A 21,172-nucleotide genomic window follows, 5' to 3' on the forward strand; every position below is an offset into this window, starting at 1 on the left:
CCTACCCCACCAGGATGGACTGCAGGTGGCCTTTGTAGCCCCTCCTTGCCCATTTCCTACCCACCTGTCCAGGTGGAGTTTCTGGGCCAGAGTCCGCCAATCAGCACCCCGGCTACAGGGTGGGTCGAGGCTGGTAATGATCTTCTGCCGAATGAGGAAGGGGATCTTGAAGGCACTGGGGCCCACTAGGGCTGGGACCCCCCCTTCACTCTCCAGAGCCAGCAGCTCAGCAAATCTCGTGTCCTGGGGGCAGGGCAGGGGGGAGGTACCTGTTAGAACTTTCATGGCCCAGGCCCACTGCCACCTCCTGCTGGGGGAGTATCCAGACCACCTCAGAGCATTTGGGGCAGCATGGGTATTGTTTTCTGGGCATTCCTAGTGTGGTGGGGCCCTGCTCACACTAGAGCTTAGAGGGTCCCAAGGCTCAGAGGTATGGCGACCTGTCCAAAGCCACACAGCCAGTGAGCAGGAGAGCTGTCTAGCCTCATTCCTTTCCTCCTCTCCCCATCACTGCTCCCCAGGTCACCTCTCCTGACCACTCAGAACTCCCCGAACTCTTCTCACTGCCTTTGTCCTTCACACCTAGTTCCCACTGCCAGAAGCCCCCTTTTGCCGATTGCTGCCTGTCTCTTACTCATCCTTGGAGGCACTGTACAACGTCCCTCCTCCTGGAAGCCCCAGGTCCCCCAGGTGGCTCTGTCTGTCCCTCTTGCTGCTCCCACATCCTCTTCAATCTCTACCCCATGTCAGACTGCAATTGCATCTGTCTGCATCTGTCTGTTTGCATCTGCACCTCTCTCCCTGGAGACTTGGAGGAAGCTGCTAAGCAGTTTCTGGGAGGAGGTGGGCTTGGTGGCAGGGTAGGCCCAGTGAGAAGGGGGTGGTGGTGCAGGCACATTTCAGCAGTGCTGACACCCCCTTCTGCTTACCTTAGTGATGTTGAAGTTGATATTGAAGCTCTGCCCATCGCCTTCCACCTGCCACACCCACACCTTGCAGGCCAGGTCACTGATGCTGGGGCTGACACGCTCCAAGGTGAAGGTGCAGTGCAGGTACTGTTGCGTGCCATTCCAGATGTGATAAAAGGGGATCTCCTGAGGGGATGGGCAGACAGGCTGCATCAGGTGTGCCCGGCATCCGGTGTGCCCACTCCAGGCACCCTGAGCGCCCTCACCTGGTAGCTGACGAGGAGCTTGCTCTTCCACAGGGAGCTGGGCACATCGTGGATGGATAGGCGCAGGTTGTGGTAACTGTCCTTGAAGTGAAGGACTCGAGGCTCCTGGATCAGCTGTCCTCCCAGCTGCTTCTCCAGCTGTACCACCTCCTGTGGCACGCCCCAGGTTGTCAGCTGAGCCTGGGGCCCAGCGCAGTCTCCCCACTGCCACCCCTCCCAGAGCGCCTCCCCGTGGCAGGGTGGGGGGCACGTGGTACCTTGAGTGCGTCGTGGGTGTCATGTAGGCAGTAGACTCGGATGTTGTACTCGAGGGAGGTGCAGGCCACGGGGGCAAACAGAAGCAGCTTGAGGCGCTTGGTCGCGGCCACGCTGAGGGCCTCTCCCACCAGGGCAAAGCGGCCCAGCTGCTCAGTGAAGACGTAGCAGGCGCCGGCCTCCAGCTGGCAGTAGTAGAGGTGGGAGGGTGCCTCCTCACCCAGGTGCAGCACATCCTGCAGGCAGGGCCCGATGGGTCAGCTCCCAGCCAACTACAACTCTGAGGAGCGGCCAGATTGGGGAGAGGGTGGCTCGAGGGCCAGGTGGAAAGCCCAGGCTCAACGCTGAGCCCTGTGCTCAGGTGGATGGGCTCAGGGCCATTCCTGCTCACCTCCCAGCTGCCCTCACAGGACTGCTTCTTGAGGCGCAGGCTCCAGCTCTCCGGGCAGGGCTCCCCACAGTGGTCCATGGCGAGGATGACAGGCCGAGTGAGCAGGACTCCAGGGGGCCCACAGCTAACGATGGGACTCAGCAGGGTCTGGCAGCCAGCTAGGGGCAACCTCAAGTGGGGAAATATGGGTGCAGAGGGAAAGGCGTCAGTGGGCTGTCTCGGGCATTGGCTGGGGCAGGGTAGCGGCACCCCAGGTTGGTGGCCCCAGAGCTGGGTGGAGCTTCTATGGGCAGCCCTTCCCTGCCCTCCCTATGGCTATGCCAGACCAAGTCCGACAGTGGGTGAGCAGGGGGCGTCATGGTGACTGCAGGCAGAGGGCAGACCCCGCCCAACCCCAGCAGCAGGGCCCACGCCCACACCTCACATCCTCCGGCTTGTGCAGCGTGAGGTAGATCTCGTAGATCTTTCCTCGGGGTATGGCATCTGGGGGAATGAGGAGGCTGATCCCTGTGGCAAAGTGGGAGGAGGGCTTGGGGTTACCGGGGTTGCAAAAGACACCAAACACCCTACTCTGCCAGCCCCTACAGGAGCCTCCCTTTGAGGATGGACTGGTGCCAGCCTGGCCTAGGGGACAGAGGTGCCACAGACACTGCCAGGCGGTCCAACTATCCACACAGGCATGAAATTGAGTCCTAGTGGCTCCAAGAGAGGCTGAGGGAACTCAGGTGGGAAAAGCATGCCTGGTTAGCCTGGGCACAGAAACCTCTGAAACAAGATGTGTCAGGCATGCTGTACCTACCTGACCCATCACCCAAAAGGCACTGGGTGGGACCAGGGAACTCCCTGCTTAAAACCTTTGCTGCCTCCAGCATACAGTCCAGCTTGCTGGCCTGGCATTTAAGACCCTTCACCTCTGACCCCAGCTGCCTTTCCAGCAGCTCCTTCAGCCTAGCCTGTGCTGTATACTTGGCCATTCTGGAGCCACTTTCCTGAGCACCCCTCTGCCTGGATGCCTTGCCCTCCGGGAAAGGATGCTTTCCTCCTCTCCATCAGCCCTGGCCATCTTTGGGGATAACCATTCTCTCCCACCATGACTTTGCTCCTCATTTGGCAATGGCCCCTGCAGGTGGGGCTGGGGCCTTTAACAACTTGGTGGCTTTGGTAGCCTTCCCTGATTGGGGAGCCATTGCCCACTGTCTGGTTGGTTCACCTCCTTCCCAGGGTCTTATAGGGCAGCATCAGAAGTGCCTGCTCAGTGAGGAGTAGTTCCCGGGGAGGCACAATGGGACAAGGGCGGCAGAGTTCCTCTGGGGGATGGCAAAGGGTGATCCTACTTCACCTTCCTGTTCTTTTAAGACAGGGAGCCCCTGAACCAGAAGGGGCTTCAGAGGCTAGTGGCCAGGGAAGGGAAGGAATTCTATGACTTTATCCCACCAAGTCCAAAAGCTTACATTTACAGTCCAGAGTGGGTAACTCTGAGATGGGCTGCTTGGGATATTGCTACTTCCCAGCAACTAAAGCCCAGGAGATGGCATATTTACAGCTACTGCTCCCTTCTTCAGCTCTGTGCTACCTTCTGGTAATGGGTGCTAGTGTTGGTGACAGTCCCAGAGATCCGTGTATGAATGCTCTCTGGGCAGAGGTATACACACTTGCACACCCATTCAGTGGATGCTAATGTTGAGTACTTGGGGGCAGTGAGGGAAAACCATGGGCCCTGCTCTCATGAGGTGTCAGCTCCGTGGGTAAAAAGACAAGTGGATGGTGGTTAAGGGTGCTGGGGGAGAGCAGGGAGGAACAGCAGCCCCCATGCCCCAGGGGAAATGAAAGTCTGATGGTCACTGAGTGCCCACTGTGCACCTGTCCCTTTCTAAGAGCTTGACATGGACCATCTCACCTCATCATCCTAGCAGCCCCGTGAGGAGGACATGAGGCACAGAGAGGGAGAGCTGCCAGGCCAAAACCTGAATGAGAAGTAGCAGATGAGTCAGTGAATGGGGGCAGAGGGATCCGTGTGTGCGAAGGGCAGCATGGTGTGCTTGGAGTGCTAAGAGCCCACCATGACTGCCATGTGCAGGAAGAGTGCACAAGAGGGAAGGGGCCACGGTAGCTGGTCAGCAGGGGACAGGTCACTGTGGCCTTGTCATGTGGGCTTTGTGGGGGGCATTGTGGAGTCCCAAAAACAGTTCGAGAAGGGGAGGGACATGATTAAGTCTGATGTCGCTGGGTGAATGCTTGAGGTAGGTGTGGTGGCCTGAGCCCGAAAAGGCAGTAGGGAGGAGAGCCAGAAGGATGCAGGAGTATTTGAGGAGGAAGGATGATGGAATTGGTGTGTGACTGACTAAAGCTATTGTGGAGGTGAGGGGCACAAGTGAAAAAGAGCGGGAGGTCAAGGTGACCTCCAGTTTCTGGCTTGAGCCACCTGACTCGCTGTTCCTGAGGTGGGGAAAGCCAGGAAGCAGGAAGTTCTGGGGGAGGGTGGAAGACAGTGCTGTTTTAGGCACCAGGAATCTGAGGTGCTGTGAGACATCCAGATGGAGCTGCCCAGGAGGCAGCTGGGTGTATGATTCTGTCGCCCAGGAGAAATGTAGCTGGCTGGAGGAGTGGGAGTGATCTGCACAGACATGGCGATTAAAGCCATGGAGTAGGCGCGACTGCTTGGCGAGAGGGTGCCAGGAGGGAGCTCTCAGGAACACCTACATTCAGGGAACAGGCACCACGAGCAGCTGGAGAGGGGCAAGAAAATCAGGGGGCAAGTGGGGTCATCTCAGCTGAGGGAATAGAGAATTTCAAGGTGGGAACATCAGTGACTGCTGTGCTTCCTCAAAAGGTGACTATGGGTGTAGAGATTACTGAAAATCTTAAAAAAAAAAAAAAAAAAAATNAAAAAAAAGACTATGGAAGGGGTCTGTGGATTCTCTATCACGAGGGGTTTCTGTGAGGTGGTGGGTGGAGGGGTCCCCTGTTCAGATGTTTGTCATCTGCCATCTCTCCACTAGTTCGCCAGCTCCTTGGGGCTGGCACCTGCCCTACCTCTGGGCCCAGGGCCCAACGTAGAGTCCAGCACACACAGGTTGGCTGACTGTGGAAATGAATGCACAGAAGTCCTGTGCCCTCAGGTAACAGAAGGGAGACACTCCAGCCATGGCCTTAGTGCCTGCCCTACTGCCAGATGCGACTGGATCCTCTCCAAAACTCTGTCCCCTTTCCTTGCTGGCCCGGCTCAGCACTTGGGGTGAGGCTGAGCAGCACAGGAAGAACATCAGAGCTGTCCTGTCCTTCTCTAGGAGGGACACAGAGGCTAGTCTTGCCTTTTAGAGCTCCCCGGGGCACTCTGGGGTCCTTCCCACCTGTATTAGGGATCATCAGCCGGCCCCCGAGGAAGTTGAAGGTCCCATAGGTCATGTTGCTGGTGCCGCGGGGCAAGGAGCGGAAGTAGTTCTGGGTAGAGAGGCGGGAGACGAAGTCCTCGGCCTCAGAGGTGGGTGAGCTGTGGTGCAGCGTGTGGCGCCCACCACCCAGCGGGCTGAGCAGGTGCCCATTGGCGAGCTGGAACTTGGGGCTTGGCCCGTCCTGCCGGGGACACAGACTGCCCTGGCAGGTGGTGGTGGTGGTGCTGAGGTCTGGCTGGATGGTGAGCAGGTGGGGATTGTCTGCAAGGGTAAAGATAGACTCAGTGTGTGGCACTGAGGTGGCACTGGCAGCTCGTGGTGTGGGGGCCTGGCAAGAGTGGGGGGGAGGGGCACCCCACCTGCTTTGCTGGGCTTGATGCTGACAGGCTGGAAGCCTGAGGTGAGGATGGACGAGTCAGCCACGTCTGAGTCTAGCCCTTCCTTCTTGCGGCAATAAACAAGGATGAGGACGAGCAGCAGCAGGAGGAGGCACACGGCCACAGCAATTAGGCCCACGTAGAGGGCCACGTCCTCAGGCCCGGAAGCAGCTGCGGGAAAGAGCGCGGCCTTGGGAGGGGCAGGGTGCAGGAGGCCGGGAAGGAGAGGTCAGCGGTCTACACCCCAGGAGGATGAGGCGCTCACTCCTTGGGCATCAGCACTAGCGGGGCTGCAGATGCTGGTGGCAGGGAGCATGGAGTCAGCACGTGTGCATCTCAGTCCTGCATCTGCTGCCACCTTGCCGTGTCACTTTTGGCAAATCATATCTCTCACTGCTCCATTCGGTCTGAGGTTGCTGCTACTGAAGGATGGACGAGGGGAAGAGACACTTCCCCGGACAGCCCCAGGGGGCTGCTGGGCTCAAGGGAAGCTCCTGGGATCCCCAAAGTAGGGGATCTGCTTCTTGGGGGAGGGTCTGCCAATCTGGTTCCTAGCCATGTCCCTGGGCCAGAAGCAGGGGTGCTGGGGCTCTTCTCCTTGTCTGCCTCCCCAGGCCCAAGGCAGGGCTGGGGAGGGGGTGATTGACTGCCTGGAGGAAGCTTATATTGATTTTAGAAGGGTTTTGCATAATAGAAGAAATGTCCATCAAAAAGGAATTGACACAGATAATTAGGTTTTTAATTGAAAGAATGGGGGAGGGTGTGTTCTAGAGAAAAAAATCCAACAGAGATCTTTAATTGTTAGTTATGGCCTTGTAATTAACAGGCCTCACAAGCCTGGTGTCCCCAAAGGACTTCTGTGTGCACTTGGGGGACCATGTGGAGGTGAAGCTGCAGGAGAGGAGGGGGATCCAGGGGCCTGGTGTACATGGTAAAAGTTCACACGTATGCATGTTTCATGAGAGGTGAGAGAGGTATTGGGGTGTTCATGGGCACATGTGTGGGTGTGTTAGGGATGGGGAGTTCCCAAGGGTCCTAAACTTTGGAGAAGGGGGTACAGCCTGTGGCAGGGAGCTGATTCCCTTTAACCATCATCTCCCTGGGGCTGGTCAGGGGCAATACTGGCAAACTCAAGAGGACTCCTGGGGCAGAGAGGACTCACTGTGCACGCAGAGGTCGCTGGTACAATTTCGGGTGTCCAGGTCAGCACCCCGGCACTCCTCACCTCCATTGCGGGGAGCTGGGTCAGAACACTCACGGCTCCGCCAGTGGGTGCAGTCGAGCCCACAGGCTGACCACTTGCTCCATGGGCTCCAGCTGCCATCCACTAGACGAGAGACAGACATGAACACAGAGGAGATGGTGCAGTTAGCCTGGGCATCCAGCCTAGGCAGTTTGCCAGTGCGGCCCTGCTGGGCATCCAGACCTAGGTGCGATGTGGTAAGGAGCACACCCTCTGGTGTCCAGCTGGCCTGGATGACGCATGCTAATGACAGGAGGCACGATGATGCCGGGCCTGCTTTGCTCTATCCACACTATGGGGCCATCCTGGCCCTGGGGCAGCAAGGGTACTTGGTCCCGCGATGACCCTCTGATTCCAGGCATAGGTGGTTCTGTGGCCTCAGGCGGTGCCCTGCCCCTGCCCCTCACTGTCTGTACCTGTCCTGATCGAACCTCAGCCTCTGTGACTCAGCCCCTCTGCCAAGGCCTAGCCTGGACACAGACCAAGCCCTGCTTCTGATCACACTAAACCCCATCCCAGCCTCGGACTGAGCCTGGCCCTGTGTGGGGGCGGGTGGGATGGAGCCATGGGGGGCAGGCTGGTGGGCACAATGGAGCCAGGGCACGGAGATGGCGTGGTGAGGAGCGATGCGGGAGGCGGCGGCCACTGGTACCTGGGCACAGGGTGGCGCAGGCTGTTTTCTGGACATTCTGTCCCTCACAGAAGGCACCCCCGTTGAGAGGCGCCGGGTTGGTGCAGCTCCGGCTCCGTTTCTGCCAGCCGCGCCCACAGCTGGCGCTGCAGACGGACCACTCGGTCCACGTCGACCACCCACCGTTCACTGGCCGGACAGAGAAGGACTGGGGTCAGGGAGCGGGGGGCTTCCTCAGACACGCTGGCCCAGGGGCCAGGGCAGGAGGGCGGAGGGGCTGTAAGCTGGAAATGGGAGGCCTATGGCTGTGCTGGTGAAGAGGCCCTGGAGGGGAGCCCATGCTTATGCTCACCGGCCCCCAGGGCCTGGCACTACCCACTCCACAGCCCCTTCTCCCAGCAGGTACTGCACGCGCTCGGGGCGGCCAGCCCTAGCTGCAGCTCCCATGCTCCTCCGGCCCAGAGCCCAGTCTTTCATGCGGGCAACTCCTGCACCCGCCCCCTCTGCCTGCTCCTGGGGTGCCTGGAACATTCTACTTCCCACACCTGGGACACAGGAGCACAGGCTGTAGTCTGTCACCTTTCCTAGATTCCCATCCTGTGCCCTCATCTCCATCTATACGATGTCCCTGGCCCACAGGTAAGCCAAGGGATGGTCCAGCCACAGAGGACTACCACCTGTCCCACACCTCTTGCCCAGATATGCCCCTCGGCTCCCAGACAGCCACAGCAAGCCCTCTCCCTGTCCTTCCCAGTGAGGCCACGGCCTGGTCTGCTGGGCCCTGGCTCTAGGGGAGCCACCAACATGTCGTCACCCCATCTCCCTAAGCCTGGGAGCCCCTCTGCCCCACCAGCGCTGGGGCCCACCGTAGACGATGACAGCAGCCGAGGCGCTGCGGCGACGCGCTACGATGTTCTTGGCCACGCAGGTGTAGTTGGCCGTGTCGGCCAGGCGGGCCTGTCGCACCACCAGGCTGTGCTCCCTTGTGATGTACACATTGGGGTCCAGGGACGGGTCCACCAGGTCCTCGTTCCGGAGCCACTCCACCTGGGGGAGGGAGCCACGCCACTGCACTGCCCGCCCACGCTGGCCCTACCTGGAGCAAGAGCAGCCTCTGGGGGCGTCTGGGCAGGCAGGACCTGAGACCTGGGAGCCCTACCCACCTGCGGAGCGGGCACCAGAGCCCCTCTCACCTCAGCCGGGGGGATGCCCTCTGGTGGGCGGCAGGGCAGCACAATGCCCTGCTCCAGGGACACCTCCTTGGCCAGCGGCTCCTGCTCGAAGTTCTTGCGCAAATCTGGGAGAAGAACAAGAGCGTCCTCCAGCCTGAGTGCCTCACGCCAGCTTCGCCTGGCTGACCCATACCCTGGTCCCATGGGGCTGTGGCACATGGCAGGAGAAAGTGCCGAGTGACCAGGGGGAACGTGGGGGTGGCTGGGCTGTGTGCAGAGGCACTTTCTCCACCCATCAAGGCAGGCCCTGAGGTTTTTCTGACCAGACTCTTTCCCCTAGTGATACCCTCCGGCCACCCCTGACCGAGGGCTAGGCCCTGGACTCACACGCAATGCGGATGTAGGCCTTCTGACTCTTGGTGGTGCCCGAGGAACTCCACGCCACACACTGGCACCAGTACTCCTCCAGCCCAAACACCTTCTCCACCTGCTGCCTTGAGACATTGATGCGGACCTCCATGGCGGGCAGCCCTGGGGGGCAGGAGGGGTCCCGGTCATGCCAAGCCTCACACATTTCTTGCCGTCTAGATGTGTGGGGTCCGTGCACCACCAGGGCCACTCTGCTCAGAAGGAGCAGCCTGGAGGGAACTCTGGGGGAGTCCCAGGGGGCACTCCATTTATAGCTCCTGAAGGCCAGGAGCCAGTCCTTAGCTCTTCCATTCATTATACTTTTTTACCCCAGGCTTGTCCCCCAGAGTCACAGAAATCTCTCTAAATGGGCTTCCTGTTGTTTCAGAGACAACAGCACAGAGGAGCTTTGGGCTATAGGGGCTGGCCTTCAAGGACCCAAGGCACAAGGGGTGAGGTAGATAGGAGGGCCCTAGGGCCTTTGAGTATTAAAAAAAAAAGTGAGGAAGGATCTGGTTCACCTCCCTAGGGGTTAGCAGGTAGATCCTGACATGTGATAATATAGTAACAGCTATTAACAATATAATTACAGCGATTATGTAGTATGATAATAGACCCCTGGGGCTTAGCCAGGGTTTCCCACATGCTGGCTTATTTTCTTCAATCTACTCCCTTGGTCGGCATTGCTCCCACTCCCTGGATAAGGAAACAGGCTTAGAGAGGCAGTGACTTGCCCACCCCATGGGAGAAACGCTGGTGAGGGTGAGGGGGCAGTCTGCAAAGGTGAAGCTGGCAGGTATCCGGGACCCTCTCTGCCCTAACTGGGATGGGCTGAAGAGACCCCTCTCAAGGACAGACTCAGCCTCCCTGTCCTCTGCCACACCTGGGCACGCCAGTTGGGGGTGAGGGGAAGGGGACAGATCCTCTGAGGACCCTGAAGGGGAAATGCCAGCCCTCCTCTGGGCCCCTGGCCCTTGGCAAAAACCAGTGTCCCCAGGAGTGAAAAAAGACTTTCCAATTTCTCCTCCTCCTGACCCCAATTTCCCTTGGGTCATTGGCTTATCAGAAAGAGGGAGAGAGGCTGGGCAACCAATGTGTTTCCATTGTTAACAGAGAAATTCAATTAGGGCTGCATTGCAGGGGGAGCCGCAGCCCAGCTGAGCAGGCAGTCTGGGAGACTGTTTTCCCTCTTAATTTCTCTAACACGTCTTTCTCTGACCCTTGCCCAGACCCCTCGCCATGAGTCTCTCTCCAACTCCCACACGGGGCCCCCAGATTTTTCTCACTTGCCCCCGCCACCAGCAAGTTCCCATAGAAGACCTCTGGCTGAGGTCATCATGGTTGAGCTCCCTCTGTTCTGGGCACTGCCTGGCACCCCTTCTCTCGAAGGTGAAGGATGTGTGCATTCTCTGGGGGTAGAGAGTGAGGCTGAGAACTGAGGGTCCCTCACAGGGTGTGTGTATAGAAGGACCCTGGACTCCAGCTACTTGTCAAGTACATCAGAGTCTTGGGGCATCTGAGAAGGAGCCAGCCGTGCATACACTTGGGGGTGGAGAGAGGGCCCTCCTGCTCTACGTCTTTGGGGTTAGTGGTGAGAGACTTCCAGAACATTCTGAACTGGGTACTTTTCCTGAGTGGACAGGTCTGTGGATGGATGGACCGTTCCATCCCTCATGGTGGTGGTGGGAGCTCAGGAAACTCAGTCTGGGGAGAACGGCACTAAATTTAAGCACTCCTATTTCTTTCTCCCCGTCTCCTCCCCTCTCTGTCCTGCCACTGCCGCCCCCTCATCTCCTTCCTGCTGCCATGAAGGAGGGCCAAGTTTGTCCACGATGTCCCAGATCCAGGCATTGGCCTCGAGCCTCACATGCTCCAGGAGGCTGGTGGACCCAGGGGGAGACCCAGACCCTACCCTGCTGGTCTTGGATGTGAAGACAGTGCCTTCCTCCCTGTAGGTCACTGAGCAGAGGCCAGGGGAGGAAGGATGCAGGGTCCCTGCTGGCCCCAGAGTGTGTGGGGTGTGAGTGGGTGTGTGAATGCTGCAGGCACATGGGGAGGCCCCAGTGTGGGTGTGCTGGGTATTTTTGGGAGGTGGAGGGTTAGCGGGGTTGGGGGTGGGGCTCTGAGGCCAAGTTTGGGCTTAGGTTCTCATGTTCTCACCAATCTGCTTCTAATAACCAGCTTGTTTAACACACAATAAATTGCACTTCCAGGCGGGACTTCAATGCTTGGCTTCCCAGATTTGGGGCTTTTATAGCATCAGCAGGTTTGGGTTTGAGGGTTTTCAGGCTTTGGTCCCTCCTCCTGGCTTTCTGGATGGAAATGGGGACAAGTGAGGGAAGACAGGGGTGCTGTCTCCTGGGGGTGTCCACCCAGCTACCCACACAGGAATGGGAGGGGCTGCGGATCTGTGCTGACCAATGACTCCACCATACACGCCTGACCACAGAGCGTTCCTGGGACTTTTGGTCTGAGTGTCTGCATGGTGCCACTGCCCACTGCAGTGACATCTGTTTGTGAGCCTATCTTTTCTCAAAGCCCTCAATGGCTTTAGGTTGAGAAATCAATAAGATCCATACAAATTCAGATGTGCTAGCCATGGGAGGCTTGGTTTGGATGCTCAGGGCAGGAGAGGGCCCCAGTGATTATGGGCATGATATGTCCCTGTGAGCTGTGCTCTCTGCCTGGTTTGAAGGGAGCAAGACCAGAGAAGTCTTTTGGGGACGCTGGGGTGGAGGCTGTTGGCATGTGTGGCCCAGCCTGTGACTGCTATGCAGGCATTGACCTGGGTCTTGGCCAAGCCATGGATTTCAGAATTCCTGATGGTAGGAGACAAGGAGGGGTGTGTGGGGACACCTAGAAAGAGGGGCTGGGAGCAGCAAGGAGGCTGACCTGGAGCCTTCTAAGGAGTTCCAGAGAGGCCCTCAATGATGCAGGAAGGCAGGTCTCTGACTGTAGCTTCCTCCTCATCACCTGTCCTTTCCCTGGGGGATCTGCCACAGCAGTGGGAGGACTCATAACGTCCTGAAGTGGTGCTGGGCCCTGGGTGTGGGGTAGGGAGAGAGGAGAGGCCTGGAGCTGGGCTCACACAGGATGCATGAGGTCTCATGGCTTCCCCACCAACTTACCAGCTCCCGCCCCCATTTTACAGAAGAGGAAACTGAGGCCCAGGGAGGGGAGGCAGACACTCCCACCGGGTCTTGAAGTTGCAAAGGCAGCAAAGTTTCTGGTATCTCTGCTGGGGCCCAAAGGTGGGGGATCATCTTGGGGGCTAACCTAGGCCTGGCACAGTGCAGGTCCTCAGTTCACCTCTGAGGACTGCAAGAAAACAGCTGCACGCAGCAGCGGTGTGGTGGCCACTGCAGAGCCCAAGGGCCTGGGCAGGAATCGCTGGGGAGCTGACGCCTGGCGGGAAGGAGACCAGCCCCTGCTGAGTCTGGTAGGGGAGAGTTGGGCGTGGCTTCTAGGGACCAGAATGCGTGGTTGGAGCCCTTTTGGGGCCCTGGATGAGTCAGAGCCATCCATAACATGACAGGATGGTTCTGAGGACTCAATCACCCTCTGCCAAAACTCAGGGCTCCTTTGTTCACATCCCAGTTATTTTGAGAGCTTCCAAGTTCTCCTAGGCAGGGCCAGGAGAACTTGCCCAGTCTGCTTCTGCCCAGTACCAACTTTCCACAGAGTTCTAGTGTGATCATGACCCTATTCAGCTGCCTGATTCCCAGGCCCACTCTTCCTGCCCATACCGGGGTCCCCGCAGGCCAGCCTGCCCTTCCTGCATTTGCACTTTCTGGTCCTTTGTCCTCGGAAATGCTTGTTCCTAGAGGTTTTAAGACTCACGCTTAGAAAGTACTCCTTCTCTGAAATCTTTCCTGGACTACCCAGCCCCACCTGCCTGGTGGCATGGGCCACCCCTCTGGGTCTGGGGTCTCTTGCCTGCCTTGACATCTATGTGAGTCGTCCTGGGCATGGCCTGCCTGTCTTCATCTGCTCCGCTGCTCTGGCCTCACACTGGTGGCCGTGCCCCCACAGACTGTGTGCTATGTCTTGGGACTCAACCTGAGGGGCTTCTCATGTGTGGGGGCTTCACAAAGTGCCAAGGTGAAGGGAGAGGAAATGGACTTCATTGGGGTCCAAATAGTGAGGAGGAGGAGAGGCTGTAGTCAGCTCCACTAGGCCTGCTCTTGGAGAGTGCTGGACCCCAAACAAGGGCTCTCTGCCCATATCCCCACTGGCTGCCTGTTGCCCAAGGCCAGGGCAGGGGCAGGGAATGGGGCGTCCCACAGAAAGGGCACTTCTCGAGTCTGTCTGCTGTCTCTGGAACCCCTCCCTCCATGTCTCAGCTCAGTCTCACAGGTTCCCTCTCCTCAGTGTCTCTGGGTCTGCCCCTTCCATCAGTCTCCCCACCCCAATGGGCCCCAAGTGTCACTCACAGCTCTGGCCATGTCACCTGGCATTTTGAAATCCCACGGGACTGTGACCTCACTCCAGAACTCGAGGGGGGAGTCTCCCAGATGGTCCCACTGTTACAGGTGCACACCTCACACCTCCTTCCTGATCCTGACCCTTCACTCCCGCTGAGCCCCTTTCCTGGAATGCCGTTCCCCTGTTCCTTCCCGGACCACCTCTCATAACCTCTTCGTTTCCATGTCACCTTCCCTGAGAAGCCTTAGTCATGCTTTCCTCTTTCTGCCGTAGCCCCCAGAACTCACTGGGAGGTCCCTATGCTGCCCACCTCTCTGCGAGGGTGGGGGCTCTCCGAGGGTGGTGGTGGTGCCCCCAGCATGAAAGTGGGGGCTCAGGGGATATGTGAAGAAGGAATGGGGGCACAGAGATCAAACAGAGGGTGAGGTCCCCATCATCTGGGACCTTCTCCCTCAAAACTCTCTTTGCTGGCACCTCTTACCAGACTGCTGGTAGCCCAGCCCAGGCTCAGATGCAATGGTGGGCACCTGCCCCTCCAACCATAGCCTCCTGGGCACTTGCGGGGGGCTTCCCTTTTACTCACTCTCCCACCTCCAGGTGGTGAGTTCTGGGGAGGGCGGGGCCTCCTGGAGAAGGCCGCCATGTATATATAGAGGGTCCAAGGGGTGGGAATCCTGCCTCTTCTGGGGACCTGGGGTGGTGGCCACAGAGTTGGTTACATCCTGGCCTCCTGCTCACAGGTGTGCGGCCAGGGGCAACTGCGAGCCCCGCTCTGGGCCTCCATTTCCTCCGAAGCTGAGACTCGCTTCCCCGTCAACCGACCCTACCAGGTGCCCCAGCCCGGCCTCACCGCTGCTGTCATCCGTGCTGCGCTCTATCACATGGTCCACCTGGCGTACCCACTCCCCGTTGCACTTGAAGAAGATCTGCGTGGCAGGCATGGCCTTACACACCAGCAGCACCGGCTTGTTCTTGACGATGTACACATCCTCGGGCTCCACCAGGAAGTGGGGAAGCAGGTCTGGGTTGGCACCGGGTACGGGGTTGGCCACCGTGGCACTCTGCTGGGCACCTGCAGCAGGGGCAAAGAGGGAAGGTGAGCTGGGGCCTTTGCCCCCTTTCAGGGCCCTTGGGGGCTACATGCCCGTTTAGGTGCTGCGGCTGGGCCATGGGAAGGCAGCGGGTGGGGCCGATGGGAGGAGAGTGAGGCCAGGCTGCCACTGCCGGCCCAGCAATCTAGGCTACTGAATGCTCCCTTGAGCTTTGGCGTCCCCTCTGCAAAATGGGGGAAGCCCACCCACTTCTGAAGACTTTAGAGAGATGAAATGAGACAAGGGCGGAAGTCCCAGCCCTTAGGAGGCCCTCCACACACAGCAGCAGTTAGGGCTCATTATTACTCTGGTAGAAGTTCGGGGATCTAGTGAGGCAGCCCACCGCCCTTGGAGGTCCAGAGAAAGCCAGAGGGAGGGAGAAGACCCTAGCAGGGCAGGTGGGGGAGGGCAGGGTCCCTTCCTCTCTTGCCCCAGCTGCCTCCAGGGCCACTTCTGGGTTCATCTCCATTCCTGTAAGTAGGAGGTGCTCAGAAAACAGCTTGTGAATGAAGCAGGGGAGGGGGCAGCTTTGAGGGGAGACATGGAGGAGGGAGGCGGGTGTTGGTGGCGGTGCTACAGGAGAGGCCCCTGGGTGGGGGAGAGCCTAGGCCCAGCCGGCAGCCTAGGCTGGGAGCCAGGAGAGTGTGTCTGGGAGCCTGAGAGACCTAGGCCATGTCCCACCCCTTCAAGGAGACCTGAATCTGGGCTTCCTTCTAATTTTAACTGAAAACCACAACCATCCCGCAAGTCATTTGTTGCTAATTACACAGGTAATTGGCTCTGAGGCTTTGGTGGAGATAACCGCCCCACACCTCCCCTGCACCCCTCCCCTCCGCCCAGCAGTCTGACTGTTGGGACAGCAGGAGCCTGGGAGGGTGGAGAAGGGTGAGTTGGGAGCCAGTGGGAGGATGGAGCGGGAGTTCCCTCCGCCTCTAGCCAGGTCCTGGCCAAACAGGCTCCCAACAGTCTGGTTTCCCTCAGGCTACTGTGACTTCCCCCACAAGCCACTCTGATGATCAACAGTGGCTTCTGGCCACAAAGAGGAAAGAACACGGGCTTCAGACACCAACTCTGCTCCTTGCTAGAGGTGACCTTGGGTGAAAGAGCCGTTTTGTCATCTGAGACACTGAGGTCCTGTCTGCCCCTCGGGAGAGTCTGGAAGAGCCTCACATGCTCTGCCTCTTGGGTTCTCTACTGTCTACCCTTTTGGGGGGCACTCGAAAACCCACAGAGGGCTTCTAACACAAGGAGGCCTGGCTCCTTGGGCCTTGATCCCTCTCTGCCCAGAGGGCATCCATGTGCCCTTTCTCTGCTGTTTAGCACAAGGTCTCTCTCTTTCCAAGGTAGGAGTCTGCCCTCCCCACCAAGACTGATTTTGGAGAGGGGGGTCTGCGCCTGGTCCTGTAGGTGTCCTGGGCCACCTCAGGTGAGCTGGGAATGGGCATGCCTTCTGAGAGGCTGGAGCCCGGTGTGACTTCAGGCACGCCAGCCCACCCTCAGCCTGTGTCCCCGCTTGCCAGGTGCGTCACCCTCCTAGGCTGTTAAGAGAATGAAATGAGAAAAGGCACTCAGAGCAATGTCTTCCTGGTTGAGGGCTGATGAGGAAACTGAGGCACAGAGCCACAGATGCCTTGCCCTCGGGATGGGGGCAGGGGGTCATGGCCTTGTGTGGGAGGGACACAGGGAGGTGGAAGGCATTGCTGGCTCAGCAAGACAGCATCGGCAGTGGGGCCATCACCCCCCAGCTCCCCCTCAAGACCATGGCCTCTCTCCAGCTGGTCTCTTCCCTTGTGAACTCTTTTTGGAAGCCGCCCTTGGACTTGCCTGTACAAGCTCCAAGATGAAGGCCAACGTGCTTAGGAACCACACTTGGAGTTGGGAAAACAAAAGCTCAGCTTTCCCTGTCTTGCCCCATCCCCATTCCCTCGGGGAGATCTATTTAGGTTGAGGAGCATGGGGGGTGGAGGGGAGGAGCCATCTAGACACCTTACAGATGGGGAATCTGGGGTCCCAGGGGGAAGCCCCTCACTTCGGACCCCCTGGCTCGGGTCCTGGATTCACAAAGTGTCCAGTGACTTGCTCTTCACTGTTACTCAGCCAAGGGCACGACTGAGTCGGGCTCAGGACCCCTAAGATTTGGAATATGAAGGAGAGTGTGGGCCTGAATGAAACGCTGGCAGGCCCAGTGGCCTCTGTCGACACGGTATCTCCACAGACCCAGGGCTGCACAGAGGAGGGCCAAGCTTGACCTCTGAGTGGGGCCCACAGGGGGCTGTCAAGCAGGAATGGGAGCCCCCAGCGGTAGGTTGTGCATCACCTCCCAGAGGCTCATGGCAATGGCCCACAATGGCCCATGACTGACTGCTGGCTCAGGGCTGGGTGGGCAGGGGTCCCGGACAGGGCTGTGGGCAATGAGTGGCCCTCAAGCCTCCCTATTGATCGCGGCACCAAGCACTGCTCACGTCAGCTGCCCGCTGAACCCAGCACAATCCCTCATGTCTGCATTTAACTGCTAATGAAAAATAAATGTACTGTGACCAATAAGGGACATAGCTCACTTCTCCAGGGCCTCCGTCACGCCACGCTGCTGCGGCCTCCCCTCCTCACCCCGAGGGGAGGCATTTACTAGGTGGACCCAGGGGGCACCCTCCAGGCTGCAGCTATGTCCTCTATCAAGGACACTCTAAGGCCACAGGTAGGAGTAAATTCAGGCCCCATTGTATGTCCTCCTGGAGCTACTAGAAGTTTCCTGGGTGGCCAGAGCTAGCTTCCCCTCCTCTGGCCCTGAAGCCCACCATGTGCCCTCCACCCTGTGGTCAGCACCTTCGATTTGCCTGACCTCGCACTGTCCCAGTTAGGCCTCTTGCCTGAACTAAGGCAGAGCATGAGACTTGGGTCATGCCTCGGGTCCCTCCCCCTCCATATCACAGGTCACTAGAGTGAGCATCTTTCTTTTTCACCCAAATCTTTCCTGTACTTGCCTAAAAAAGATAACATCAAGCAATGCACACTCAGGGCCAAATGGTCTATGACCTTTTCCACAGGGCACAAGCTCTCTAGTTTGCCCTAGTCCCCACCACTCCCTATTGTCTACCCCAGGCCTGCCTCTTCTAGTTTCTATTGTGTGCCTGGCTCCCATGGCTGTTTCAGGGTGGGGCCAAGTGCTTTTGGTTGACATCCCTGAGTCTTCTGGCACAGACAACTCGCCAGCCTTTCTGTGCAGAAACACTTATCAATTCCTCCTAGGCACCTCCCTCACCACCTCCCGGTCTTGGCCCACAGTCTTCTGTCTCAAACACCCCTCCTCCCTCCTCTACCAGCACTTTCCTACCTTTTCCTCAGGGCCCAGCTCCATTGTCACTTCCTCTGGAAAGAGGGGTTCCCACCTCACTCTCCCAGGAAACCACAAATATCATTTTGCCCTCTCTGAGTCTAGGGCCCGTCCTCACTGGTGCTGTAACTCTCACCGCAGAGGAAACAAGTGGGGGGCTAGGGCCTTTGTCTTCAGCCAGCCTATCCATCCCTGGTCCCTGCTGCTCAGCTCAAGGTTGCCTAGTGCAGGCATTTGCGACTGGGGACGCAGAGCGGGGTGCCTTTTGGTGCCTCCTTTGGGGCTGCTGAGGCAATGGGCATGGATGGATTGCTCTGCCAGGGCGGACACAAGGGGGCTGCAGGAGGGCTGGCGGGTGCAGGTCCCACTGACTATATACGGCCCTGGCACACAGGCCTTCAGTTCCACAGAGGCTCTGTTTACTACGCCCCGGCCACGATCCTCTTACTTGCAAAGGACGTGGCCCAGCTGCCCTACTGGAATTCAGTTAGAGAACCTCTTTCATGTGTTCAGTGGCGCCTGGTGATTCAGTTGGTTAAGTGGCTGATTCTTGATTTTGGCCCATGTCATGATCTCATGATCCGTGAGATCGAGCCCCTCGTTGAGCTCAGCGTGGAGTGTGGAGCCTGCTGGGGTTTTTCTTTCTCCCTCTCTCTCTGCCCCTCCCCTGCTCATATTCTCTCTCTCTCAAAATAAATGAATAAACCTAAAAAAAAAAAAAGAAAACCTTTCACTTACTGGCAGATCCCCAATGGGCTCGGTGTGCAAGGGGATGACGAGATCTTCCTGCATAAGCAGGTGGAGGGAGGCAGGAGTGGCAGTGTGGAGATGGATGACGGTACATCCGAAAGAGTGGACCATGGCAGACCTGCCTCACGAGGTCCATCGGGAACTCCCACCCAGCCCTCAAGTTTCAGCAAATGTGCCATTTCCTCTGGGATGCCTTTCTGGATCCACACTCTTTGTTACTTGCCCAAGTGTCCACCCTGTCTCCTGAGCCTCCCTCCCGGGAACATTCAGGATCGTTGGCCCACCATGTACTACTTGCTTGGAGCAGGAGCCCAAGATACTGAAGGAGTATTTGTTGAGTGACTGAATGATCACCCTTGATTCCCCCTTGAATTTCAGAAGACCTGCCAAGGGCGGCCACTTCACTCTTGTCCTGTAGGCAGACTCAGATATTGTGCAGAGTGGCCCACAGGTAGAGCTGTGGGCAGGGCGAGGGCTCCTGCATGGCCACATGCCGACTTGCTGCTACTCAGAGGCTGAGCCCCCCTTTCTCACTTGCAGTCTGGGTTGATAAGACCTGCCCATGTAACTCTGAGGCCCAGGGTGGGTGTGAAAGTGCTTTCAAATGTTTTATTTTTAAAGCTCCATGAAAATATGAGGTGTGATTAATCAAGCTATTAATGAACCGGTATTTTCTGAGCAGAGGCTGAGTCCCTGGGAGGGGGAGGGATGGTGGGGAGGGGGCAGGGTATCACCAGGCCTCATCCAGCTGGGAGATGGGAGCACTATGTCCCAAATGCAGTCTTGCCCCTGATGCCACCTGCTCCTTTCATCCTCCTAAGCTTTCCCTGACAGTCCCGGTGGTTAGAGCCACCAGTGCCCGCTTTGTCTACTCTGAGAACTGTTCTGGATTTGATATGGGGTGGACGAAGGAGCTGGCGCCTGGCAGCTTTCTCTTTCTCCAGCCTGAACTTTTCCTGGCCGTTCACCCAGCATTGAGCTCCCTGACGCCTGGTGCTTATGTTCCCAGAATGCCTGGCCTGGAGATTTGCATTTGGTAGGGCTCCCTGGGGCCTGGGTGTTTGCACTCTATAGGCCCAGGCAGAGAGGAGAGAGTGCCACAGGCTAACGCACCATGCCCTTCACCTGGCACGGAGGCCCTGTTGGCCCGGGGCCTGAGCTGCCACTTGGCCTTGCCTCTGGGGCCTCCCTCCAAGTGCGCTCTGTGGAATAGCATCTTGACTGTTTTAGTTCCTCTAGGACGTGTGCACATTGTGTTCCAGGTTCTGCCTCCCTCACCTTCTGGCTAAGAGTACCTGGCTTTCTGCGGAGGAGGCTCCCCCCACCCAACTAGGGCCATGTGCTCATTCAGTCCAGTGGGCCAAGCCCATATCTGGCCCCAGAAGTGGGCACACGACACTGACTAGTTCACAAATGGGCAGGTCACCCCATGTGAACAGATGGGACTCTGGGATTTGGCTTGGGCTGCTGGGAAAGAGAACCTCTCTTTCTTCTCGGCCAGTCCTGAAGGCCTTGTAGGTCTATATGCCTAGGTGACTTCTACTCGTCCTTCAAGACCTGCTCAAATAACCTTCTCCCCTGGGAAGCTTTCTCTGACACCTACACAGAGGGGACTGCACTTCCTCTGAGCTCCCACAGCTCAGCTGAACTTGCCCAGCATCTCAAACCTCATCTTGTCACCGTTTGTGAGTCTGTCTCTCCACTGTCAGCACCTTGAGGGCAGGGACTGAACGGTGCCATCCTTTGCACATCCCCCGAGCTGGCCAGGATCTGATACATAGCAAGTACCCAGTAGGTGTTTATTGAATGCATGGTGAACATCATTCCCTTGAACGGGACCAGAGCCAGAAAGGAAGCCTGAAAGAGGAGGACAAACACTCAAATCTGATGGGAAGCCAGCTCTGCTTGCCCTCCAATCAATCAATATCAATCAACCAAAGAGATGAATGGAAAGGGAACTGATTTCAGAAGCAAGGGTGCTGGACCCCAGGGAGGCAGAGCACATGGGCGGCACCCAGGGGAGGCAGGGGCCAGGGGCCAGGGCCACAGTGGCAGAGCGCTGAGGGGGGGCACACGTGCAGGGGAATGGGGATATTTGTTCTCCTGCCCCTTTGCACCTTCACAGCCTGAGATTGCTTTGCGAGTTATTATTTTTTAAACAGGGGCAATTCTACGATGAGGGAGCTTCACCAGGAGGCTCTGGTACACAGGGACAAACTGCACTTGTGTCACAGATGCAAGACAGCTGCGGAGGCAGGGGGAACAGAGGGATGGTGGACGACAGATCTGGGGGCCACACAAAGAGCCCTGTGGTTCCAGGCAGCCACTCGGACACATGGACCTGCCTGGAGGTGACAATGGGGTGACACAGGGCAAGAGCAAGCTGGCAGAATTCTTCCAAATCCAAACATGTAAAAACTCTCTGTGCTGCCTGTCAGCTGCTCCGGGGGCTCCTTTGACTGCTGCGATCTCCCGCTGCTGTTTCTTAAGCCCCTGTTTCCTCATTTGGGCCACATCACGTGGACCCTGCAC

General features: G+C 58.0%; 1 protein-coding gene across 1 annotated transcript in view; it reads right to left on the reverse strand.

The window, feature by feature from the left end:
• Window positions 1-17,914, reverse strand: part of UNC5A (unc-5 netrin receptor A) — a 19,264-nt gene extending 1,350 nt beyond the window's left edge. The window contains exons 1-17 of the mRNA XM_077757355.1: window positions 17,891-17,914; window positions 17,118-17,242; window positions 14,609-14,778; window positions 14,319-14,540; window positions 9,023-9,166; window positions 8,657-8,760; window positions 8,330-8,510; window positions 7,485-7,652; window positions 6,752-6,916; window positions 5,572-5,760; window positions 5,171-5,473; window positions 2,240-2,327; window positions 1,821-1,989; window positions 1,432-1,665; window positions 1,175-1,324; window positions 930-1,094; window positions 65-243 (exon numbers count right to left, since the gene is read on the reverse strand). Coding sequence (XP_077613481.1) covers window positions 65-243; window positions 930-1,094; window positions 1,175-1,324; window positions 1,432-1,665; window positions 1,821-1,989; window positions 2,240-2,327; window positions 5,171-5,473; window positions 5,572-5,760; window positions 6,752-6,916; window positions 7,485-7,652; window positions 8,330-8,510; window positions 8,657-8,760; window positions 9,023-9,166; window positions 14,319-14,540; window positions 14,609-14,778; window positions 17,118-17,242; window positions 17,891-17,914 — 2,780 coding nt within the window. The remainder of the gene's footprint in view (window positions 1-64; window positions 244-929; window positions 1,095-1,174; window positions 1,325-1,431; window positions 1,666-1,820; window positions 1,990-2,239; window positions 2,328-5,170; window positions 5,474-5,571; window positions 5,761-6,751; window positions 6,917-7,484; window positions 7,653-8,329; window positions 8,511-8,656; window positions 8,761-9,022; window positions 9,167-14,318; window positions 14,541-14,608; window positions 14,779-17,117; window positions 17,243-17,890) is intronic.
• Between the last annotated feature and the right edge of the window lie 3,258 nt (window positions 17,915-21,172).

This window comes from Crocuta crocuta, unplaced genomic scaffold (genome assembly GCF_008692635.1).
Source record: "Crocuta crocuta isolate KB4526 unplaced genomic scaffold, BGI_CrCroc_1.0 scaffold131, whole genome shotgun sequence".
Lineage (NCBI taxonomy): Eukaryota > Metazoa > Chordata > Mammalia > Carnivora > Hyaenidae > Crocuta > Crocuta crocuta.